This window comes from Crocodylus porosus, unplaced genomic scaffold (assembly GCF_001723895.1).
Source record: "Crocodylus porosus isolate Cpor-Errol unplaced genomic scaffold, CroPor_comp1, whole genome shotgun sequence".
NCBI lineage: Eukaryota > Metazoa > Chordata > Crocodylia > Crocodylidae > Crocodylus > Crocodylus porosus.
In genome coordinates this window covers 1,557,815-1,583,804 of record NW_017728948.1, presented here as the reverse complement: position 1 = coordinate 1,583,804, position 25,990 = coordinate 1,557,815, and the positions used below count along the sequence as shown (strand labels likewise).

Sequence of the window (25,990 nt, the reverse complement as noted above, 5' to 3'; positions counted from 1 at the left end):
GGAAATGCATTCAATGTAGTTCCTTCCTCTGAACTTCATCCTGTGCACGGAGCATGATGGTTCCTGCGGCCTATTGTGGCTCTGTCTCCCTCTTTGTGGGGCATGAAATTAGGCTTCATGTAATACACTTTGTCTGGACAACATGGGTATCTGATTCCCCCTGGCATAAGCTTTGATGTGCCCAACTGGGTCCATGCAGATGGATGTTTTGCATGGAGGCCCCTTGCCCTAGCAGTGGTGCTGGGCTGTTCTGTGGAATTGGTGTCCAGATCGTTTCCATCTTTAATTGGGCTGGAATTGCTCATTGATGTAAATAGCTGCAAGCCCCAATGCCAGCGGCAGTGCTCCTGTATGCCCATTATTCCCTGTATCCCAACCCAATTCTGGAGTAGGGAACGAGCGACCTCCTGGGAAATGCACCTTCTCTCCCGTCCCCCGCTCTTCCATCACCCGCGTGGCTCGGCACTGTTGTGCCCCTAGCTGAAGGCTGGTGCTGGTCCCACGTGGGTTGCAGACCTCTCTGCGCACAGAAGCAGCGGGTGCTGCTGTATGGGCATGCCAGGACCTGCCAGCACAATGCTCTTGGGGAATTCAGGCTGTCATGTCCCCACATAGCATCCCAGCCCGAAAGACTCGGCCCCGGCTCCTCTACCACGCTCCAAGCCACCTCAAAGTAGTGTTTGACGGCTTGATTTGTCACACCCCCAGCCAGCTGAGCTGTGAGCAGGTCCTGGTAGGGGCAGTGATGTGCTCTGACATCCCTGGGATCGGGGGGCAGTGAAAGTGCCTGTTACCTCCATGGCTGTGGGTGTGTTAGGCTGTTGGGGTGCACAGTCTCAGGCTCTGCATGAGCTATGGAGAGAGGGGACCTCAGGCTCCCACCCTGGTGCCTCTAGCAGTTGGCTGCTGCTGCTGGGTCTTGGCTGGTAAGTAGAGGGAGAAGCAGGCTGCGGTGAAAAAGGCTCTTCTTGTGCCTGATGCAGGGGACCCTAAGTAGTGACAGTGTGCCAAGTCTCTTCTCATCCTTGTGCTTCAGTTTCCCCTTCTGTAATGCACCCAGTGCTGCTGGTCTGTGGCCCTTGGGACTCTGAGGCCGTGCTCGGGAGCATGGAAAGTTGGTGTTTGGGTGGAAGGCTCCATAAAGGGGCAAAATGGCCCCTGCCCTTTGTCAAAGCAGGGGATGAAACCTTGTCTCTATGGGCAGAGAGCTGCAGAGAGAGACCGGATTTGCTGAGGGCCTTGCAGTTTACTTGTACTCCCGTGGGATTTGGGAGTGCTCGGCCTCCCTGAGCCTTAGACCAGAACTGCCCTGGCCATGGTGGCATGGGGAGCCAGTGACAAAGCCAGGGCTTGAACCCAAAGCGCCAGTCCTGTGCTCTAGCTAGTTGCCGTCTCATAATATCAGCCTACGATTCATTATCACGGCTCATTTCCTGACCAGGGAGAAGGGGAGGGAAGGGAAGGGAAGGGAAGGGAGTGTGCTGAAAGCATTTGCACTGCTTTTTCAAGGTGAAGCAAAGCAAGAGGTCAGACCCCAGACTCTATCACTAAAGGCTTGCACTGCCACCCCTTGGTAACCTGAGTAAGCCAGGAGCCCTGCTGAACAGAGTGGGACAATCCCAGGCTCAGCAGGGCGTAACCGGCCTCTGATTGCAGACAAGCGAGTGGAGAGTTTGGGCCACAGGAGATGGAGCAAGGGATTTGGGTCTCGATGCTGCCCTGGGTGTCAGAGCTGTATATCATAGAGACAAGCCAAGGGGAGGTCCTAGATCTGCCATGAAACGAGGGCTGCCATTCCTGCGATGTTGATGCATGCACTACCCATGCATTGATTTCATAGCCATTGCTCTGCTTGACAGGAAAGAAACGGTACATTTGCTCATTGCCAGACTGCATAGCTTGTAACATGCGTGTTTGTACTGTGTGTGGTGTCACGTAGAGCACTGTCATAGCATTAACCAGGAGGACTATTTTGTCTTCCCTCCACAGCCTGGAAGTGTCTCCTAAGGCAGAAACCAGCTCAGACGCTCCTTCTCACTTACCTCCTTGCTTCCCTGTCCGGTTCCCTTGTGCTGCTGTAGTCCATCCTGCCCGCATGCTAAGCACTAACCTTTTTGCAGCTAATGAAGAAAATCAGTTTGGATGCTTGTCCCCCACCAATCCATTCCTCAACTCCCTGCAGAGCAACCCTTTCTTTGAGGACCTCCTCGCTGAGCAGGTACTAAACTCTCCCTCACCTACTCACTTTTTCTCTAGTTTCCCGCCTGGGCCGCAAGCTACCACAGAGGTCGCTGAGAGCCTTTGTTCGTCTGCGGATTCTGGTCCCTCTGGCTCCATAACACCTAAAGACCCACAAAAGGAGTCTTCAGCCCAAAGCACTCGCATCCCAGTTCCAGAAACTGCTCCCACACTGCCAGAAGAGGATCCCACTGCTCCTCCAGCCCTCTCCGAGTGGGATGACACCTTCGATGCCTTTGCAACAAGTAGACTCAAGCCAGAAGTTAAGGAGGAAAGCCTTTTTGGGTCTCTAGCTATGGAGGGCATGGCCTACATTGATGACCTGGATGGGGCAAGCCCGACAGACCGTTGCACTGAACTTGTTCAGGAAAACCAGACTGAGATAACTAGTATGGCTGAACCGCAAACTGATGATGAAGTGGCTGTAGGCCTAGAGACCTGGGGAAATGTCACCCTCGTAAAAGGCTCAGAGGTGGGCTTAGCGAATGCGGGTCAGGAAGCTACGCTGACGGAAGAGGTCACGTTGAGTCGTTTGTCCCCAGACGCATTGGTGGAGAGTGGGAAAAACAGCACCTCTCAAGTTTGGTTCTCTAGGTTTGCTCTTCCCTTGGAAATACCAAGGGAAGAGCATGCTTCTCCCCCAGTGACGGCTCAGACTGCTGCCAGAGAGGAATGGTACAGAGAAGACATGCATGGGGAAAAACCAACTGAGATGTACAAGGAGGAACCTACTAGTCCAGGGGAAGATAAAGGGACAACTGTAGGACAAGAGCCATTTCCGTGGCTCTCTGAAAGCGACCGGGACTTAGCTGCAAGTGGACAAAAGGGTCAGGAGAATGAATGCAGACAACGTATGGGGTCAGACAAAGGTGTCTTTCAAGAGGAGAGCAGCTCTCTGAGTGCATCACACATACTGACCAGAAGCGGCTTCGATTTGGAGAAACCTGGCGAGGTGCTTTCTGGCAACAGTGCTGCTGCCGTGCTGCCACCGGGGCGGCCTGAAGATGCAGTGGAGCCGTCGCTGACTGCAAGGGATCACGGCTCTAATAGTAAAGTGGTAATGGTGGGTGCAGTGCCGCCGGCCTGCGGGCTCCCAGCTAGCACACAAGAGGAGGCAGAGGAAAGCAATGTGCAACTACGTCCTGACTCTCCTGAGACACAAGAAGGCTCCTCTCCATGGACTGAGCCCCAGGAGATTGAGACAGAGAGTGACAGAGCATCTGGTTTGGAGCTGCATGTGGGGATGCCACCTCCTAAACCCCCAAGGCGGTTCACACCCTTGGATTTTAGCAAGGAAGATGACCAGGCCCATTCAGACCTGCAGAGGAGCCAGCGAGGGGTCAGAGGTGACAGTGAAAATGGGGAAAGCCCAGTGGGGGAAATGCATCAGCAAAATGCTATTGCAAGCAGAGAGAACATGGCCCTGGCAGCACCCATCCCCCCTGCGCTGAGACCAGCAGTAATTGAAGCCAAAGCCGGGAGCGTCCCTTTAATGGCTGAGGATGCTAAATCTGCCGCTGAGGATCGGGCTGCTAATTTGGAGGCGAAAAATAATGAGTTGACGAAGTGGGACACCTCTTCTGGGGAAAGCCTGTTAGAGATAAATGAGGAGATGACGGGCGAGCAGTTCGAGACTTGCCCTTCGAAACTCTCCCTAGACGAATTAGGTGCCAAAGACAACTCGGACAAATTGGGAGCTGCAAATCCCGACTTCCCTGCCCGTCTAATTGGGGCTGCCCCATCACAACAGATCACCCAGCTCTGCTCCACTGGGCAGGCGGACGGCACAGGGGGGGGCTTGTCAGAAGCGGCACCAGCAGTCCCAGAACTGAAAGAAATCCCCCCTGCAAGGCCACACGCTCCAGGGGACCCTGACGTCTGCCAGCCTGTGCTGTTTTGGACAGCTCTGGAGGAGCAGCCCTCGGCCAGCCACAGCCAGGCTGACCAACCAGAAAGGTTAGGTCTCAGCAAGTCTCCACCTGAGCTGGCATCTAAATCAGCACAGAGAGATAGTGAGGAGCCTTTAGGGCATCAGGAAGGCCCAGGCCAAAGCCCAAAGAACAAAGCAGAAGCCCAGGCATCCCGAAGCGTGGAAGGGTTAGCAGGCTGTCTGTGGGAGCCGGAGCAGGGTAGCTGTTCAGCTAGGGAGGCCAAGCCATTGCTGGGTCGGTGGCCTGCCCGCTCAGTAGCTCCAGTGATTGACTTCAAAAAGGCTGACTTCTGGAAGCAAGAGGGAGCAGAGGAAAGCAGTAAGCAGGATGACACCTGTACTTTGGGCAATCCCTTCACTCCCCTAGCTAGCCCTCCTGCCCCAACCAACCCATTTGTGGGAAAGCCACCCAGCACCCTCCCAGCTCCAACCACATCTCCTGAAATGCCTGGCCAGGGAGCTCTCCGCTTCATAGACCCTCACGAGGAGGCTGCTCCTCCGGGCTTCCAGCCTGCTAACTTCCCCGGGGACCGGCTAGTCGAGCATCCTTTCCTGCATGGCAAGCAACCCTTGGCCTTCTCCACACCTTTCCTTGTGGCTGCAACTAACTCTGAACAGTTTGACTTCCCTTCCCCGATCGTGCGCGCTACAACTGGTGGGGTCCCTGCAGTGACCAGCCAGGCAGCAGCCCAGCCCTACCCCTTGCCGCAGCCCGGTGGCCCGAAAGCCTCAACGCTCGTGGTTTTGCCCAAGGAGACACAGCCAGCTGAGAAGGCCTTTTTCCAGCCGACAACCAGGTGAGCACTCTGGGGAAGGCTGTGTGTGTGGTGGTAGAGGTAAAACTTCCCTCCCTTCTGCTTCTGGGCCTCTGTGGGCCCTGCAGATAGCATATCAGTTGGCCAAGGTTATCCAGTAACTCGTGCGGGAAAGGATGTGGCTCCGGCTGTATGAGACCAGCCGCTACCCTCCTGTGTTTGCTCTGAACTAAAGCAAGGATTTCCCTTCCTGAATGCTCTGCCTAGGCAGAACTGCAAAGGCGAACAGTACTCAATTGGTTATGCCAGTGTCAGTGTCCCACTCTCCTCTCCTTGCCCTCTCCATGCTGCTCTTTCAAAATAGGTCCCTTTTTATACGTGCCCCTTGCGTGGCACTCCCCAGTCTTCCATCCATTAATGCTTTTGTGAAAGCTTCATAGCATGTTTGTAGCTGTTTCTTCCTACATTTAATTCAGCTTTGGTTCCTTTTTTTTTTTTTTTTTAAATTACCATCAAATACTAAAATTCTCTTCTTCCCATAGCTAAAAAATGGCTCCATTCCACTTGCTTGAGTCCTCCAGGGAATCCTGTTGGAAAACAAATTGGATTTGACTCTGAATATGCAGGGAGCGGGGAGAGAGATGTTAGGGCTGGGTTAAAGGAAGGAAGATCCAGGACGGAGCTTGGACAGAGCAGGACAGGCTAGTAATCATGGTGGGTTTCACAGTTATTCCAGTTTTCCTGGAACAAGGAAAAGTCATGGGGATCCATCTATTCAAGGACCAAATTCTGCTCCTGGTTCAGAACGAGTGATGGGAACTGTGAAGGCTTATTGAGACCCTGATCTGCCTTACTTCTGCTATGGATGCAAAAAGGAGCGTCTGGGAGACAGTTCAGTGATTCTGATATTCCTACCAGCCTGAGAGGGTAATGCCTTTTATGCTTGTGAAGAGGTTCAGTAGATGTCTTCCTTTTAGGTCTTGTACTAAGGTGTTTTTTTTTCCAAGTGTAAAGCTCACCTGAGTCAGGGCTCTGCATTCAGATTGTTTCCAGGATTGGTCTCTCTCAGGGGGATTCTTTGTCCATTCAGTGCTTCCATCATGGCTAGATCTTTGGATCACTTTTAATGGGATTATTCTTCCTCTAACAGGTAATTTTGCTCAAAAACTGTTAAAAAAATACTTCTCAGATGATTCCTGCTGTGCTTTATGGAAAGAAATGTGTCCTGGGAAAAGGCTGTGTCCTGCTTATTTAAGAAGGCTGATGCCAGGCAAAAGGAAGTCATTGTATGTACAGCACACACTCATGGTTAATGGCATCTCCAGGTTTCAGACTGGGCCCATCACTCTAGGCTTTAGTTTCTTCTCTGTACAGTGCAGATATTTGCTGGAAAGCCGTGACTTTCTAGTAGAGTTTGTTGAGGTTACTAGCTGAGAGAAGGGGTAGAAGAGCATGTGCTGCATGATACAGCAACCTCCTTTTTTCTGTTGGGCCCCCAACATGTTGTGTTTGGCAAACTGTCACAGGACTTTGCAGAGTTCAGGAGCAGAAGGGATGGCCCCTTGTTCTAGATGACATGGGGCCTCTAGCCCTCCATTGGGGCATTGGTAGGATGATATTTGGCAGATCAAGAGTAAGATGATGCTAGATGGTGGTAGGATGATGGCTGGCAGATAAAGAAGAGTAGGATGATGGTGGTAGGATTGATGGGTAGGATGATGGTTGGCAGATTAAAGAAGAGTAGGATGATGCTAGATGGTGGTAGGATTGATGGGTAGGATGATGGCTGGCAGATAAAGAAGTGTAGGCAAAGTGACAGGATGGCCTTCAAACCTAGAGTAGGAGTTAAGTAGACCTAACTACTATCCACCAAATAGAGGAACAGAGAGCCTGGTGTCTGCGGAAGTTATCACAGGACCCTCAGATGTGGGTTGGGAGGTGGTATGCACCCATCCATGAGAAGGTCTGCTCCACCAGAAGTGCGATAGCCTTTTTGGGCAGCATGGCTGCTGGACAGACGGAGCAACTTTCAGCTAGTCACAGCTATAGAGGTGGTTGTTTGAAACAGCAGAGCTATGTGCCGCTGGATGTCTGGCACTGCAGACTAAGCCACTCTTCAGGCCATTTCCATCTATGTAGTAGCGGCAAGGGTATTTAGAAGATAGCTACTCTAGCAGTGAAGATGGAGCTACAACCACAGAGCAGACTTATGCAATATGGCCAGAGTAGAAATGGATATCTTCTCTCTCCAACATTGCTTTGGAGACGCTCGTGGTTTACAGTGACTTCATTCAGATTCTTAGCAAGATTACCTTGTTCCTGACTACTGTACCCCATCGTGAGCAAGTGGTGGATAGGCAAACCTGGCAGAACTTCCCCAGTTCTTTTCTACCGGTCCATCTTCTCAGCGCAGGAGTTAAGGTGTCTGCACGGCCCTCTCCCTCAGCAGTGGGCATCCCTTTAACCACGGTGGTTCTGCTGCTTAGCGCTGTGCTTGCCAGGGTGGTCGGTAGGATGTGATAGCAACTGTAGAGGTTCCAGCTGTGGCTTGCTAATTTAATGGTCCACATACTCTACAGTAATGGATGCAAGCAGTAAACAGAAGGAAAGTGGGATGGAGTGAGGAGTCAGTATTGTTAGTACTTAACCCCGGAAAAAAGTTTTGGTCTCCAGGAAAAATCAAGATACCTTCAGCTGCAAACCTCCTGCATGTCGAGTTGTTTTGCCTCTTTCTGGTGATTGCAGTGGAGACTATGATTTCTTTGGGTCCTTGGGTCTTTATTCCAGTTAGGCTGAGACTTATAAAGTCCAGAAGAGGAGCTTTTCACTTAGCTTTCGACTCCCATGTAACACAAACCGGAAAGCTGCAGGCTGTCAATCTTGCCTGTAGACTTCCTTATGAGTGAGCAAGAGGCCATGAGAAGAATCGCCTCCTTATTAATTTCTTGACAAGTGTCCTGCTATGCATTTAATTCTCCACAGCAGCTTCAAGCAGTTTTTTCCACCTCTGTTACTGATTTGTTTTTCTGGAAATATTGAAGCATCAGTGAACTTTCCTAAAAGCTTGTTTCTTGCATGGCAAATCTTTATTTTCCTGTCGATAGAACAAGATCATTAATAGGTTTTGTTTCACTGAAAAGAAAGTGACACCCACTCCTCAAAAGCAGGAAGAGGAGCGTTTCTCACTTTATCTTCTGTCTCCCTGCCCTTTGGAGACGCCCTGGAAATGGGCATCGCCTGTCTGAAGGACAACTCTTGCCTTGCTTCCACAGCCTGGGACATCTCTGGAGCATGTTGCAGACATGAGGTAGTAACGCATGAAATCTATTAGGATCAGAAATTCCTCCTTCTCCTGTGGGTTTGGGAACGTGCCATGTTCTGATGTGTTAAGTAGCCAGAATGCTTTTTGTTAAAGCTCCTGAGTTTCCAGGTCCTTCCCTGGAAAGGTCTGGACTGGTTTTCTTCTTCTTGCTTCAGAGAGGCCTTGCTGGGCCCCTGAGAACTGCTGCTAGAGTGCAGATTGAGAATTTTGCTCTTGGGTTGATATTCATTTTAAATCACTGTTGGGTAACAAGCCCACAGATACTAGAAGGGGCATTATGGCAAGTGTGACAGCTTCTGGACTCTCCTCCATTCAGATTCCTAGCAGCCCTTCCTAGGTCACAAGGTATTAGGAGGAATACAGCATCCCGCTTCCTGAAGTTTTTGTCTGCCAATGTCCTTAGACCAACATGGCTATAACCTACACCCTTGCGCACAAGGAAATGTTTGCCACAACACAAGTCATTGCTTTTACTTAAGTCTTTTATTTCTAGAATGAAGAAATCTTTTTAGAATGACACTGAAGAAGGAAAGCAAACTCTCTTGATCTGAGCACTGCTTCCCTTCACATGCTTCTCGCTCACTGCTTTTTTCCTCGGAGAATGCCTTGCATGCCTTACCATCAGCAGTCAGGACTTCACGGTACCTGTGCGATGGGGGTGGTGAACCCAGTTGCAGTTGAGGATATTGAGACACAGAAACTTTTAGAGATGTGCCCAGAGTTTCTTGACCATCAGCACACCGGCCTGAGCTTAGACCTGGGAACATCTGACTTGTGCTTTTTTGGCTGGGCTGTACTCTATGTTGATAGTAGGAAAAAATTGCTGGTTACCAGAAACACTATAGCTGCCACCTTGAAAGGATTTGCAGGTATCTTTTTAGGAGCGGAAGAAATCCCGACAATGATCCTGTCTGCTTGCCCAAGAAAACAGAGGATGCTGTGACGTGCTTTCTGCGCTCAGAAATCTTTTTGTTTTGAGCAATATCTAATGCTTGAATTTCAAAGCTACAAGTGGTATCATGAGGGAAATTATTCCAGTGGTTTGTTACCTTCAGGGCTGAGTCTGAAAGCTCAGCTGTTTCAAATACCAGTTTGTTTTATCCATAGGTCCAGCGCTTCTGACATGGGTCAGCTGTGGCAACTAAAACAGGGGCAACTTCCTAACAACTCCATTGGGAGGTTGGAGACGCTTGCAAGAGGCTGTTTTCTTCCTGATAGTTGGTCTCTTATGCAGAGCATGCTGACATGAAAGTGCCTGGTGGCATGGCGTTTCATGCAGGAATGCCCCTTACTTTTTTGGGTCTTGCTAAGCAAGGAGCCAGGTGGTCGGTTAACTTGGGAGGGTGCTTACAGCCATAGCCAGAATTCTTCACCAGCAAGTCTGGGAGCTGAGGAAAGATACTGGACAGGGTCAGGGTCCTGCTCAACGCTTCAGCCAGCTCTGTTACTCTCCCCATAAATCCTTCACTAGGGCCATGCTCCAACACATCTCTTGTGCCCTGCCCAGAATCAAGGAACTGGAGAAAAACTCTTTCCCCACATCCCAAAACATCTGGGAGAAGCCCTTGATCCATCTCAGAGAGGTCTCTGTTTGCATCTGGAGGCTTCTGCAGTCTCCTTCCTCCCTGCACAGCTTTAACAACAGGCCAGAGAAGAATAATGGTTGGGGAAGAGGTTGTGCCTGCTGGTGTGACTCTGCAAGGATCTCTCCTCACGGCATCTGCCCCATCTCTTTCTCGTCCACCTTGGTTTCTTGCTCTTTTGCCAACTGGGGAGAGCGTCATCCATTGCTAGGTGATCACTGGGAAGTCTTTGACCAGGCTGAGCCCTCATTGAGGACACTAAGGTTTTGGGGCTGCTCATAGTTCTCACTGGCCAGACAGTGAAGCATATCGTCTGTCGTGTCTTGCTCTCCAGGCTAGAAGTCTTGGTCGGGGTGGAGCTGTGGTGTGTAAGACAAAACCCTAGCACCCTAACCTTAATCAGCTGCTGTGCAGTTGGGGTAGAAGCATATCCCCGAAGCTCTGGGTTTAGAGCCATGGGCCTGAGCAGCCCCAGTCATAGCCCAGGATGGCCCAGTCCTAGTTATAAGGCTGTTCTCTCATGCAGCCTGGTCCAACGTCTAGCAGATTGAGCAACGAAGGCTGAGTGCCAGCTCTGCATTACAGACACACTGCCACCTGGAAGGGTATCAGTGGACTCACTTGGGATGCTAAAAGGATCTCCCTCTTTTTCCCTTTGCCACTTGAAGTCTGGGCAGCCTGGTGTTTGCAGGGTCCTGGCAGGATTTGTTAATGCATTAGCTTTGTAATGTTAGGGGCAGCTGACATTGTCTCCATGAGAGGTCCTGAGACCAACCTGGCCAAACTAGCCTGGACTGCAGATGCAGATTGACCTGGCCAACACCATCCTGAAAGGAAGAGGGTCTCTGAAAATTTCTCCCTGGTGCATAGGGAGACCTGCCAGTTATGTCTCCTCCAGTGCTGAGTAGGACTCAGATCACCAATTTTGGCTTCTAAGCTAGCGATCTCTGCTTATCCAGCTCCAAGCAGTGACCATAGCATTACCAGACTCTACCCTGAGTAGGTGTGCGCTCACGGGACCTGAAATACAAGTAACAAGGAGCCAACTCTGATCCACAGGACCACTCTTGGAGGCCTAAGAAAAGGGACACCCTTCTCCTCTGCCCTGAGTTTTGGGCCTGGGTCCCAGTGCCTCTGAGATGGCTGGCAGGGCAGCTCAGAGTGGTCTTTCAAAGGGTGTGCAGCTCTCATGGCTGATGGCTGAGTCTGATCCCTGAGCTAGAGTGCAGATGTCCACCCCCAAAGCATGTGCAAACTGGAAGGCTCCTTTCTGGGGAATGCTGCCATGTGCGAGATGGATCTGTGCTGGGATTTGAATGATCTGTACTGCTCTGAAAAGGTCACATTCCTCTGCCCTCTCCATTTCTGTTATCGTAGCATCCCTGGCAGCATTGCTTCAGCTGAAGTTTTGGTAGCTTTTGCAGTCCTTTTTTATTGCTAGGGGTAACTCAGTTTGGCTCCTAGAAGCAACTTGGGAGCCTTTTGGAGGAGTGCTTTTCGAATCTGGGATCCCCTGTGCTCTGTTGTCCCTCTCCAGTTTTCACAGCCTTGAAGCTAGATTACAGGCCTGGAGATCAGGAGGAAGAGGTTCCTGTTCCTGGCTCTGCCAGTAACTTTGGGTACATGTTACTTCCCCTAGATGGGTGTTAGCTATACCATCTCCAAATGGGGAACGTCCTCACTTACCTCACTGGACTGGGCTTTGAACAGATGAATCCTTGCTGAGCATTAGAGCTTCTCTGAGCTGTCAATAATACATGCACATATGTCAGTTGTAGTCATGACTCTTCATAGCGTAGCTGCTGCACTTCCAGTGTAAGTATGCTCCATGGCTTTTTTTTTATCTTGGCTTTCTTTTCCTGGTTTTGATGTCAAACCTGGATAGTTATTGCACCAGCCCCGCTCTGCTCCACTGGAAGCTTGCAGCACAGCTTGCCACAGGACACTTCTCTTCCCGGTAGTTTGGAGGGGGATCCAGACTACAGCTAGAAGGCCAAACACATGCTAACCGAGCCCTGAAATGCAGCCTGTATCCACTTCCAGTAACTCCAGAAGAGGCAGGCTTGCTGGCTAAAACGGAGCAATTCTTTCTCATCTGTCAAAGAGTGCAAAGAGGCAATGTTGCTGTGTCCCTGTGCCTTGACTGGGGTGTTTTGGTACAGATGCTGTGGTGCCCTTGAGTTATGTCATAGCCAAGAGCACTGGAAGGAAAAAGTCAGGGACTGTTGTTAGTGCAACTTGAATACCATATTGTCTCACATACAGCATGCTCCTTTTGCTGAAATTGGGGCGCATGTCTTAAGCAGGGAGCTGACTTTCTGCCAGGGGTTGGAAATACCCTGGCTGGATTCCTGCTTCAGAGTGCAGCAGCTGTGGTATTACTGTTCAGGCAGTGGAGGGAGTCATTTGACTTAATAGCTCATTGTTCTTCACTCTGCAAGTGTTAATGAATTGTCTCTCCTTTTTAATGGCCATGATGTTCTATTAATCAATTTAACTTTTGCTGTCAGCTAGCTGCTCCTGGCTTCTCTCTTTCACAGCCTCTTAGTTCTCTTTAGAGTCATAAATCCACCCATGGAAACCAGTTTTCTGCAGCAGCTAGGGAATCAGCTTTAGTTTTGCAGAAACAGAGTGAGTTTAGGCTCTATCCCTGCTCTGCAGCCCTAACTGTAGAAAAATCGTTATTTCTTCATTCAGCCATTCAAAAACAAGGTGCATTTTATTTTTGGGCCAGTGTTGTATGTGAGAAAATATGGTATTTAGTGAGGTTTCTTAGTGAAACTTGAGTAGTCGCACAGCTGGGGAAAATGTGCGATAGGCAACTTGCAGATTTTGAAGTTTGCAATAGTAACATAGCGCAATATCTCCTCACTTAAGCAAACCCGTGCAAGGCACAGGACAAAAAGCTGTTTGGATAAGAGAAACATTGACAATTTGTGATATCATGTGTAAAACCAGACTGCCCTGACCCATACAGACCTTTGCAGCAAAACTGGAAGGAGAACAGGTGATTGTACCATACCAGCAGGTGCAATGTAGTTTAAAAAAAAAAAAAAAAGAATTACTGTGTAGGTAATTGAGGGTTTGGATAACCAAAGCTGTCCTGTAATTAATGTAAGCAGTTAATTAGGCTGTCTCAAGGGCACCCAGACTCTGCCACAAAGTCCTTAGCTGTACAAGCAGACAGGAGCCTGCCATTTTTGCACCTGACTTGCACCAAATCTCCCATTGCTTCAGTGCCCCCCAGACCATGGCTTCCAGCACACAATGCTGCCACATTGAGCAGCCTGCAGAGACCATGAGTTCCAGTGTGCTGGGGCTTGATTTCCTTGCATTAAGCTGCAGCGTTGTGTCCTAGAGTCTGTAGTTTCCTTGAGTCCTGCTTTCATCTTGAAGGTCACAAGCTGCATTGGAGAGCACTGTGGGCTGTCTGCCAGTGGGCTGCACTTTGGTCACCCCTGCCCTAGGAGCCAGGATCGTTCAGTGCGGTTCGTTATGGGAGGTCTTGCTGTGTGACTGTAATGACAGCTGTGCAGCTGCCTCCCCCATCTAGGGCATATAAAACTGCTTTCCTCCCCTCAGCCATGTGTGCCATTAACTGTGTGTCTTTCTTGCTTTCCCTAGTCCTCATCCAGTGAAGCCCATAAGTGCTGCGGTGTCAGAGGTCTCTAGTGAGAAAAAACAGCACAGGTCCAGCTTGACTTCTGCCCTGAGCAGTGGCCTGGAGAAGCTGAAGACCGTGACAACGGGCAGCATCCAACCAGTGGCCCCGTCCACGCAACTAGAGAAGGCAGAGCACAAGAAATTAAAGGTAGGTGCATCACCACTGACTCTCATTCTCCTTAACTGCCAGTTTGCTTCTATCATATTAGTACTTAAAGGTGCTTGAAATGGAAGCCGTAGCTATCCTTGAAGTAGGTGATGCTTGTCTGCATGATGCTGTTAGATGGCTGAATCAGCGGAGCTTTGGCTGTTACCCAGTAGTCCTACCTCTAGTCTTGATCCTAAGTGCACGGCAGGATCCTAGCCTGGACAGAGGGAGCATGCACTCTTTATGCTTCTGCTTCGTGATCAAGCCCCTGATTTCATTGCCTCCTGCTAAGCCGTGATTTACAGTTCACAAGGCTGCTTAGCTGGATGTCTTTAGCAGTGATTCTCAACCAGGCTGCCTTGTCAGCTTGGGGTGCCACAAGGTGTGAGATAAGCACAAGCTCAGGCTTGTCCCTACTGGCTGACCCTCTACCCCTACTGCCTGCCCCTCTGCAAAGAGGTAAACTCTGTGCCACTCAGTTCACAAAAGTTATGGAGGGATGCCTCAAGGCCTGTGAGAGATGATTTGAGCCCCAAAAAATTGAACTAGGGTCATGTCTACACAGTAAGCAGACCATGCCAGGCAGCAAGGTCTTCATGTACCACATGCGGCTCCACAGGCACTGCCTCCTAAACTGGGAGCATTGGCGCTCTCGGTGGGCTAATTAGCACAGGGGCTAGCTGATTGGTGCTGCCACTTGCCGGGGCTGATTACCTAATCTGGAGAAGGTGCTACATCCGATTCCACGTAGAGAGCTGCCCAAGTGGAGCAGTCACTGTGTTTTGAGAGGGCTGCTGCCAAGCACAGCAGTTCTCCCATCTAGTCAGAGCTGAACACTTTGCAGAGGGGAAGATGTCAGTGATGTGTCGAGTTCACTCTGAATGAAAATCCAAAGGGCTGTGTCTCTCCTGACAGATGCTTCCTGAAGTGTTGTGTGTGCCTTAGTTCTTCATAATGCAGGGCCTGTGAAGATTTGGTGTGGAGATGGGCACGTCGAAAGCCCTTGTGCTGTGTTGTGGATATGCACAAATACATCGTCCCAATGGCATGCTTGCATTTCCTCTCCCCCAGGCTATTGCATTCCCTGCCCCTGGTGTCCTGAGACCTGCTGGGTGTACAGTGTTGCCTGCTCCTCTATTTCACAGGAATACAACCCCTTCAGAAGCTGTGCACAAACACCCCTAGCAATGCTCCCTGTGTTTCTGGGGGTCTGGCTTACAACCATATCTTCCACCCTTGGTTCTCAGGTCTGTTATGCTTCTGCTCCCCTGCATCCAGCTAGCTGCAACTTCCTCTCTCTCCCTTCTCATGATCTCCCCACTGTGGCTGGAAGAGTTACTGCCATCTGGGATGTGCTGCTGATTCTTCCCTATGCTCCGTGTCTGTTCTGCACAGTCTCTTGCATTGCTATTATCCATCCATACAATGGAAGAGTAAAACAATAAAAAAAACACCAGTGCAGGAAAGGAACTATTTGGGCTATTAAACATTATTAGCACAAGAATAAATACATACACACTGTCTATAATAATACATTTAGGATGAGAATTAGAAGGCTTCTTACCATCAGAGAAGGGAGATTATGGAGCAGCTTTCCAGTAGGAGTAGCAGGGGCAAACATTCTGCTTAAACCTAAAAGAGAGTATGATCAGTTTTTTAATAGGATTATAATGTAGCTGCCTGTAAGAGCAGGATACCAGACTCAGTGGTTCAGGTGGTCCCTTCCGCTCCAGTGTGACTGTAAAGTGTTGTAGGATGTTACTACCATAATGGCCTTATGCTGTACCTTGCAGCACACGTAGTCTGCAGTTGTGTTTTGCTAGTCACCTTTCACATCTCACTGGCTTCTCCTGTTTGCTCCTGCCTTAGGATCCTGCTTTGCCAGACCAGTCTGCCAAGTATTATCACCTGACCCATGATGAACTCATCCAGCTGCTGCTGCAGAGGGAGAAGGAGCTGAGCAAGAAGGAGGAGCACATCCAAGAGCTGGAAAACTACATTGACCGGTTGCTGGTGCGCATTATGGAACAGTCTCCCACCCTCCTTCAGATCCCCCTAGAGGAAACCAAGACCAGCAAGTAGCCCTGCTCCTCGGAGATCTCGTCAGCATCACTTGCCTACAGCGCTCCTGGAATAAACATGCAACACCCCCCCGACCCTTGCACTTACACCTCCTTTTGCAAGTAAAACACGAGAGAACTGTGGTGGCCTTGGCAAGTTTACAAGAAATTGAGGTTTACAAGGAATTGAGCTGGAAAGATGATCTGCCTCTCCAGAGAAATGTGCTCCACCTCTTCCTGTCAGGCACAGAACCCAGTATTATAATACAGTCAGCAATATCCTCCCAAAAAAATAGGCTTCTCCCCAGGGGCCAAGCAACAGCATGGAGAGGCACCATTCTGAGCAGAGTACCAGAGCCTTACGTCACACATGGGACTGAGAGTCTGGATGATGGAAATGTGCCACCTTGCCCTTGTTTTTTAGGCTGCTCTTTCAGCCCTAAACACCTCCATCCTGTCTAAAACAGCGTGTAGTTGCTTATGGAAAGCATTGTGAGCTGTTCCTCCTGCAGCCTCTGAGAAACCTTACCCATGACACTTAAGAGCTCAATGAGGATCTACCCTGTCTTGTTGCTCTTTCAACTGAGTAAGTGAAGTAAGGGACAGCTGTTTTTAGCTCCCTTGTATTATCTGATGGTTCCCTAAAGCAAAGGGTTTCCTTGCCATATAAGACATTCCTGCAAGCCCCGAGTACCCAGACAGATGGCTGATGGGGGCAGGAAACAACTCACAATGGTGAAACTGGATAAGCCTGAAGAACAACACATGCATTAGGTGGCATATCATGTACTGCGTTTAGATCTGCACTGTGTCCGGCCAGGCTTTCTGCTGTGATGTGACTGTCTTCATTACTCAGCTTGACACACAACTTCACCCTGTATCCTACAGTCCCGGTGAAGAGACATGGTGAATTTTGTGGAGCCCCTGAAACTTCCTTTATGCAAATCTCCCCAACCCATTCCCAGTGGCAATGGCATCATTACATGCTGTGGACACTTGTTTCCATAGATCACTGCTGTGTCCTTTTCCATGCAGTATTATCATATCAGATTTCTCTCTAGTATGTACAGGGAGTGCTTTGAAACCACCATAGCCAGCTGTCTGCCCCTTTGACACAATCTGCTTACTTCTTTGTGTTTTGTCTCTTTTTGTTTTTAATGAGATGGAAAAATGCCGTAAGAAACAAAAATGTGTATGCAAATGAATAGATGACTGCCAACCCACCTCTGTGCTTGACATCCTACTTGATCAGATGCCTGATGGACACCTTCAGTTGATTGTTGTAGTAGGCTATCAGTTCATTAGTACACGCCGACCATTATCAGCAGTACGACTGCAGCTCCATCACATCTATATAAGTATCCGGCCTCCAACACCCTTGGCCAGTCCCTAGATGTTTCTCTGGACCAACTCTGGGGTTGAACACTTTCATGTTCAGGAGGCGGTTGTTCTCTTAACAAGCTCCTGATCTGCTTGGGTTGTGAGTGATTTGTCCACCTGCAGCAGAAAAGTGCGCAGCAGTTGACTCTGGTGTGCAGTAGTGGTGGGGATGTGGGGAGAAGTTAGTGCCATATCTTCTGTTCTTTGGTTTTTATCTCTGTAGGCTTCCTTTTCTCTCTCTGTTAAGGCACTGGGTGGATGGTTTTCCTACCTGTCTTATCCCAACAAGAAGCTAACAGAAGAGCTTAACACCTGGGACTTCCCCCGCCTTGACAAGCCCAAGATGCATTGTTCCTACCTGTCCCTGGAGCATGTGGCTTTTTCTTCTAAAGTCTTCCTTTCCTTTTACTGTGACCTGCCTCTGTGTACACATGGATTTTACAAGTTGTGCCTTTTGCAACAGAACAAGGCAGTTTCCTCACTAAAAAGATTCTTTAAACTTAGTTTTCAGTCTATGCCTCGCCCGACTTGGCAAAGCTTTCCTTGCCAGCTAGGGCGTGGCTTCCTAAAAGTCTTTGTGCTTAAAGCCAAAAACAAGACCTGTCCTAGTAAAAAAGTGGGCGAGTTGCTGTTGGTTGGAACACTTTGCGTTAGTCTGATGTAAATGATGTTGTGATTAATCTACGGATAGTAACGGAGAAAAGTGTACGCCAAGATAGACTGTGGCTGGTAGACCTTCTGGAGGGATACATCAGTAGAAGTTCAGTGGACCTGCTGGTACAATAACGAAGAGTTTGGTGTCCCGATCTAGCCTGTGTTGTATAAGAAGGAGGCTCTGCTGGAAATACTGGCTGTGAGTTCTTACTTGCCTTTGGTTGCAATAGCAAACTGACCCAATCTGAGGTTTTGCACTTACCTGCCTACACTGCTGTATTTGTGCATCTTGGGGAACATGGGGCTATGTTTATATTGTAAGATTTAGGACTTTAAAAGAGGAATTCCACTTTTTTTTTTACATTTCTGTATATGAGTTTGAGTACCAACAATTCCTCTTTGCATGTACAATCAAAAAATTCCTCCAGGGAGAGTTGTGATCTCCCTCTGGTTGCATGCCTCTTAGAAAAGGACTTTCTGTTATCTGAATGGTGCGTGCGTCCATGCGTGCCAGGGAGAAGTTGCTTCCAATACAAAGTAAATAAGTAAAACTCTGTATACAAATAAAATGTGTAAGCAAGAAGAGGTAGAAAGGAGGGGCTGATCAAAGTCAGATGTACTGGACTGCAGAGATCTGTGTCAAATGGGGACTATAAAGGAGGGAAGTCTAGTATTTTATATCTGTGAGCATGAATGTGTCTATGTTGGGTCTTAACCAACATGTGCATAAAAGATACTTTCTGCTTTCTATCTGTCCCTTCTTGCTTAGGACCAGAACTGGCCCTGGATGGGAGAAGCCATCTGTTTGCTATTCTTCTCACATACACTGCAGAATATGAGAGACCAAATAAGACTGGGCCTAAACTTTCCTCCTGTTTGGCTTGGTCCCTCCACGGCCTCTTGGCTATTCCTGTAGGATTGTGTGTGAGTGTGTGTTCTCCTCCTGAGGACTCCCACACTGTAGGTGCTTTCCACACACCGCACATATGCTTGTGCATCCGCACACACACAAAGTGCCAGTGTTTTTAAACTTAAGCTTCTCTCTTCCTCTTCCATGATAGTTAAATCACTTCTCTAAATCGCTGCCTGCCTTAGTCCGTTCTCTGCCTTTTTTTCCCCGAAGCTTGAGTGTTTTGCACATTCATATATTCATGTCCTCTCAAAGCAGAGCTGCATTGCATAGGACTGCACAGGACTGTGCCATGTTTAATAGTGTGAGTTTTTTCTCTGACCTTGTCTTCCTTCTCTGTGCATGGTCTAACTCTGTACCCAGAAGACTCTAGTCCGTGAGAAACTCTTCATTCATGCTGGCCATGCTTTAAGAGGATAAAGTAAATGGCATGAAAACGATGACACCCAAGGAAACATTCAGGATTTGGCAGACAGAGCTGGTTGGGCAACCCAACGTCTGAACTGAAAGTTGGTTCATGAGAGGGGAAGAAGGAATAAGGACAGCAACTGTGGCTGCAGGGAGTGTGCTGCTGCCCTTCCCTGTGCGGACATTGGTGTCACGGACTATTGGGGCATTCAAAAGTCAGAGGTGAGGGAAAGACCCTCCTTGCGGATAATTCCTTTTCAATTGGCCTGTTTACTTGTGTTACAGTCAGCTTGTTGTTTTGTCCTCCATTGCTCCACTCCACCGCCCCACAAATCTTCCCCGTGTGATTCTCCCCTGCATAATAGAGCCAGGAATGTTAAACATGCCGTAAGTATCCGGAGACAGATGTTTAAGACCAGCCCGACGATTGAATTAACCTCACCGGTCCTAGGAACAAAAATTATTGGATGAACCGATGAGAAGATAGAAGTGTCAGTATTTAAAAAAGGAAGGTGGGGAGGGAGGGGAGAAGAGTAAACAAATGTATTTGTCCTTAAAACTACTGACGCTCTTGTCCTGAATCCATCTCGAGAGATTATTCTGTGGAAACAAGGCATTGAAAGGATATCACCATTCTAATGCTGAAGCCTAAACCAGGAGTCCTCTGGGTGATGGCTGGTCCCTGCAGAAAGGATGATTTGAGTGCATAGGTATCACCTATTACCAACAGCAGTGGTTTTGTTTGCTTGGTTTTCAATAAATCTATTCCCATAAGTTATTTTTCTCTGTCTGATATGTAATCTGGCCCTTCCGTACACAAATGCTTCACAAGTTTCTCCACAGACATGCAGCTGGCCACATCTGTGCAGAGTTTTGTCATCAGCTCACCAGGTGAATAGGTTTTATTTTTATACATATTTTTAAAGGAACTCTGCCAAGCAATTTGATTTTTTTTCTTTATTCGGTCTTCTGGCCTCAGGGGTTACAGGGTGTGTATATGTGTGTGATGGGGGGGGCTGCCATGAAAGATGCCAAGTGAAGTCCTTAAACTGGAACGAACACGAAGGGCCACGGCTATCGAACAATGCCACGTGAACCCAGTAGAGTTGATCTTGTCTGTAAAGGAGCAGTATGTTCTGCGTTACAAATGTGTGCCCAAAAACAGAAGGTTAGTGTGTTCAAATGCGGGGAGTTGCTGGATTCCCTGTCCTTTATGTATATGGGAAGCGGGTCCTGCATATGTTTCTTTGTTTTAATAGTTGCAGCTAATGTTTATAAAAGAGCTTGTTATTTACATTTTAAGCACTTTAAAGAAATAAAAATTGTTCAAGCTGTTCCTAGACGCTTCTGATTTTTATTGCGGGTCTGTGTCAGTTGGCACTTGGGGAGCGTGGGACTCTAAGCAGATAACTTTTAGTTGGTAAAACAGGGCTAGTTTGCATTGATTCCTTCTTTTAGGAGTGTTGTCTACTTGTTTCTGTTTTATTGAGGCTGAGGGCCCTGCTGTGGAAGAAAGGTGTTTGTACAGGTAGCGTTATAAAGGTGTGGGTTGCAAAAGGAAGCAGCAACAATAACACCAGGTGTATGGGGGAGAGCGCAGAGCATTGAGTGACCCGGTCAAGTTGCTTGGTGGTTCATATAGAACTGAACATGAGACCAAGATGTCCTAGTTCCCTGGCCTTGTTTCCTGTTCTTGGCTCGCCTCTTTCCCACTGCATTGGAGAGAAGCAGGCAAAGCCCAGCCAACCCCTAATGCTTTCTCATGGCCAAAATGCTTTGGAATATGAAGGGGAACTAAAATAACTAAGAGTTGCCCAGCTGAAACCTCCTGCTGCCATCCTTCATATGGCTTGGCTGTGTCTTCACTTAGAACCAGTTCTGGCTCTAACCTGAATGCTGCCACGCTCCACCCTGCTGACCTGCATTTCGTGCTGCTTTAGCTGGAGGAGGTTACGGCTTAGTGCTCAGATGCTGCTTTCATTCAGGCTACCCGCTTTGCCATGAGGGCACAGTTTAAATCACTGGAGTGCCACTAGCTTTCCATTGTCTTCCTATAATTCCTCCCATATGCCCAGAAGAGCAGACGAGTCCTCCCACAGTTCAAGGGGAAAGAATGATGGAGCAGCTCAGCTTACGATGAGTGATGCTGTCAGAGGTACGAAACACCCTGCTGTGTGTTGCTGAGACCAGCCAAGACATTAGTGCAGGTGCACTAATTTGTGCAGGTCAGCTCAGGTGCTGATCAGCAGGGCTAACCACAGAGAAGACCCATCCTCGGTGGCTGGATGTTCAGAGCCAAGGGATAATGACAAACCTTTGTCCTTGTTTTCAAGTGTACTAACAATTTTGCTGCCTGTTATTTCAGACCATGTCCACTTCTACTGGGACGGGGTGTCCATGCTCGGAGAAATCCCTCCTGCGAACCACCAACCTTACCTCTATATCTTGTTAAAGTGATTTGAATCTCTCTCGTGCCCTTGCTGAGGAACAGGAGGTGGCTTTAGATCAGTTTCTCCATGCTGTAGTTTGCTAACAAGCCACTTGCCACCTCAGGTCTGTTCAGGGGTGGATTAAAGCAAAATGGGAGCTGGAGCCACTTGCACCACAGAAACCTTAGCTTAAGAGCAGGTTGCCCTTGCGGTCCCTTATTGGCCCTATGAAGCAGCATTTATTATGCTCAAATGAAGCAAGCTCCTTGGAGGTGCTTGTGAGGCAGAGAGTCTAGACCCCAGTAGAGACCTGGTTGTTCTGCCCCTGATCCCACAGCCTCTGCTTTCATAGTAGAAAGTTGAGAGAGCACAGAAAACATTGGCAAAGCAACTATTTTTAGAGGAGAGGTTTTTTTGATGGAGTGAGAGTTTAATTAAGAACTGCAGGAATGCTATAAAGGGCACTAGCAAGGTCAACAGGTCTTCAGTAGGATGCATGCAGCCCAGCACTTGAGACCATTTATCCCTACGGGAAGAAATCTCTCTTCAGTAGAAGGACAGGATCATTTTTAGTAAGGAAGCTGGCTTGCTTAAAAGCTTCCTGTGGGTTACAGAGCCCATGCTTCAAGTACAGTGTTAAACTAGGGTTGCAATGTGATGAAGTTAGAAGTAGAACAATCTCCACCAAAATGCGAATGTTTAAATGTTTTTTCTGTCTCAGGTGTGTAGCCCACACACTCAATAGCACATTACAGGGCAGGTTATGTACAAGGGATAGCTGAGGAATGCCAAAAAAGTCATGATGCAGAAGATGTCTGCACTGAATATGAAGGACTGTGCAGCTGGGGTCCCAACATTTGCTCATTAAAGACTTAGTCAGTGGAAGTTTTCAGAAGAAAGGGGTAATGTCCTTCCATTTCTAGCCAAACTTAGTGAAGACCTTCTACTCTCCCAAGACCATGCTGTGCTGCTGCATTAATGTGACCCTTAGGAGAAAACAACCGCGTCGGCTCCTTATTTGCAAGGCCATGTGCAACCAAGGCGAGGAGTGATATTTTTAAACCCTAGGTAACTGGTAAAATCTGCCTTTTTACAGCTGTTACCCCATGCAAACAGACTAGGTCTTCAGAAATCAAGAGAACAGTAATAATTCCTCATAATGGAGGCATGTTATATGTCAGGAGCAAGGGTGAGGCACTGCAGCCTCCATCTTTATGTCCTGGGGAAGGAACAACAGGCTTTTATGTTTCCCTATGTGTTTGTGGCAGGGTGGAGGATGCTACTTAGGGCGAGTCTTTCTTGAAGGAGAGGAAAAGGAACTGGTGACTGAACCAATAGCTCTTTGGGAAAACACCGTCGAATGCTCTCTCCTGGCTGTCATTATCAGTAGTAAGTCTGTGTTTGAGCCAGGGTCAGGGTTCAGGGTAAACAGGGATCACAGGACACCTGTGAAAACAGAGGGAGGCTGCAGCCGGGGAAGAGACTGCCCCTGTGAGGCAGCAACATTTACCAAACAAAGAGGGCATTAGAGCAGGGTCCTGCACTGCTTTCAGAGTGACACCCGAGTGTTTGGGCTAAAGCCCGGATGCCATTATTTCAGTCAAAGGCTGAGCTTGCACCAGGTCTCTGCTTTGTCCAGGGCATTTCCCCTCCTGAGCCTTTTCCTACAAGCGTCTTGCTTCTAATCTCGCCCACCTGTTAGGTTATCAATCATCTGTTTTTCTTGCCGAGGCCCTGATTTGTATTCCTCACTTTCTTCTCCTTGCTCTTTAAAACTAGCCTCCTGTTAAGTAAAGGGCTCCTCTGCCTACACCAAGGTGTTTAGTCCTAATCCTAGCGCAATGATCCAAGTGGGATCGTTTTCTGTTTTCTAGCTTGGCACCTGTTTTGATGCGTTACATTAGGGCTGCTCAGGAAGCAGTTTTGGAGGAAACATGATTGTTTAGAGTCAAGAGGAGCAGAACTGACCCCATCTTATCCCCCCTCTCCCCCTTTTCAATGAGCGATTAAAAGACCGGCTTAGCTCTCACCTGCCACAGGGTAAGAGCATGCACATAGACAGTTAGTACAGAGCAGCTGAGGCATGGGAAGTCCTCACCTCCTCTGCATTTGCTGTAATTTGTTTGATGCCCTAAATCAGCAGTCCCTAATCTCTTTCAGTGGCAAACCCACTTGGGGTCTGAGTCTGTCTGCTATTCTTGAATTCCTGTGGAACTCATGACTTCATGCATTAAATGTCATAACTCCTTTCGGGGTCACGGGCCCTGATTTGCAAACCACTGCCTTACTTTCAGACCACCTGAAAACACTGGGTAAATCTCGATCTCTCTTGCACCAGGTACAAGATATGCCAGGGGTCATCATACCAGTGGATAAAAGAGCTTATGGCTGAGAAAACTTTTCCATATAAAGCTTTAGAGCCTGGATCCTATAGTCCTTGAGGAACTGAGGAATCTTTCCTTACCTGGCCAATCCTATGGATATTGCTGAAATGACAATGAGTAAGTAGGTATTGTTGGCTCTTTAGCATGTTTAAAATACCTCTCTTTAATAATCTCAAGTGCTACTTATAGTAGTGGTGATATTTAAAATGCACCATTAGTGTGTGAGGTCCTGGGAAAATGCCAGACTCTTCCCAGAAGAAAGCACAACTCAGCCCTTACTACCCCAAGTAGCACATGATCTAAATGAGATCAACTCAACAATCAGGGGAAGATGAGAGGAAGGTAGAGACTGAGAAGCATATGACAGAGGATACAAACATTGCTAAATGAATTCCTCTACCAGGGAGTTCAAGGAGCGAGCAGGATCGGACTGCTGAAACTCCGGGAGTGTCTGCCCCAGGGTAGCTTGAGAGTACAGGCAGCTCTGGGCTACCCATGCTCTTCCGCCTTTACACATGGATGTCTATTGCAAAATAGTGGCATAAATTAATACTGCTTCTTGTTGTGGACATAGATTTGGGCTTTTGTGGTGTGACAAAGGGCATGGAAGTCTACTTGCTTCCGCTTTTTTTCCTGCCATAAAAAGTTTTATTTCCTCTGCAACCAAAGTTCCTTCTTGAAAGATCTCTTCATAAAATAGGGCTGGAAGGAGACCTCAGGCAGCAACCCCCTGCTCAAGGCAGCATCGAGCTGTCTAAATCACACTAGACATCTAACTTATTTTTAGGCAGACAAGGTTCTTTGGGTAAATGTGATATCTTTTATTAGTTCAGCTTAATAGGTGGGAAAATTGTTCTTTGCAAGCTTTCGGGGACAAACACCCTTCTTCTGGCAGTGCTTTGCTGCTGGTGTTTTGTGTGCTGTCCTGGGTGGAATAGAAGCCAATACACAAAATGCAGGTCTGCAAATGCAGATGCGTGGCAGTGAAGATCCATAACCTATTCTTAAACACTTCATGAACAACCCACTTGCAAAATGACCATGCAAAATGCTGAAAATGTCAACTGTTGTTACAGGTAAATCAGGGAGAGGAGGGTACTGACAGTGTCCTGCTATTGCAAAGGAGGAAGCATCTGTTAAATGTGTCTGAGTGACTTGGTGAAGAGGACTGCCTGGTGCTGCAGAGAAAGGCAAGGCCCCCCCCCCGCCATCCCTGCCAGTCTGACGGGGTAAAATATTAGATGTGCTCAGCTTTTCTTTGATCTTCCAAAGTAGTATGGGAAGGCTGCCTATAAAGTTAGCAGCAGCATGGAAGAAGTAGGAATAAAGAAAGAGCTAAGATTCACGATGAGGGAGAAGGATGATGGGGACTACTGTAATGAATCTATAGATGAGGTTATGATTAATAGAACAGAAGTGAGGGGGAAATGGAGTAAGGACAATGCAACTGTTACCTTGACCTTTTCCCTTTAACTGAACTGCAAGAGAAAGTCAATTCTGCTTTTTTCTTGTTCTACCCAAATGCCATCCCTTCCTTCCCCCTCATCTCACCCACAGCAGGATATTGAGTAACAAGCATGACATTGTCAGCACCAGCTCTCCCTAGCTGGTCATACACTGTGGGCAGGGTCCTTGCTGCAGGGTGTTCATGGGAGCTGTGGCCACCAACACCTTGACCCTTGCTATAACTCCAGTAACAGAATCATCCTGGCCCCCCCCCCAAAAAAAAAAAAAAAAAAAGACCCCCAGCTTTTAAAAACTAGGAGATTTAAGCAGACAATGCAGAGTTCTTTCATTTGCTTTCTGGGCTTTAAGTGTTTTGGTCTGACATTTTTCAAGACTTTATTTGCAACCATAAGGCCTAGGAACGTGCTCATTTTTGGAAGCTGAGACTCTCACAGAATCACTTCACTGCAGGATAAAAAAAGTTCTCTGTGAAGGTGCATCTGTGTAACCCACACTGTCCTCCAAATCACACATGGTATCATGCTCCAGAGTGCATTATAAAGTAGGATGCTCTTCTAAATCTACTTAACAGTGACCACTAAAAATGCTGAGTGGGAAAAGGTTTGGGCTGTTTCCTCTTGTGCTTCTTCATGATGGTTTGAAGGGTTTGCTTGTGTTTT

General features: G+C 48.2%; 1 protein-coding gene across 1 annotated transcript in view; it reads left to right on the top strand.

Annotated features, from left to right (window-relative positions):
- Positions 1-20,387, top strand: part of RAB11FIP5 (RAB11 family interacting protein 5) — a 76,026-nt gene extending 55,639 nt beyond the window's left edge. Inside the window, exons 4-6 of the mRNA XM_019553114.1 lie at positions 2,257-4,965; positions 13,453-13,639; positions 15,509-20,387. Coding sequence (XP_019408659.1) covers positions 2,257-4,965; positions 13,453-13,639; positions 15,509-15,721 — 3,109 coding nt within the window. The 3' untranslated portion in view covers positions 15,722-20,387. The remainder of the gene's footprint in view (positions 1-2,256; positions 4,966-13,452; positions 13,640-15,508) is intronic.
- Positions 20,388-25,990: the final 5,603 nt, after the last annotated feature.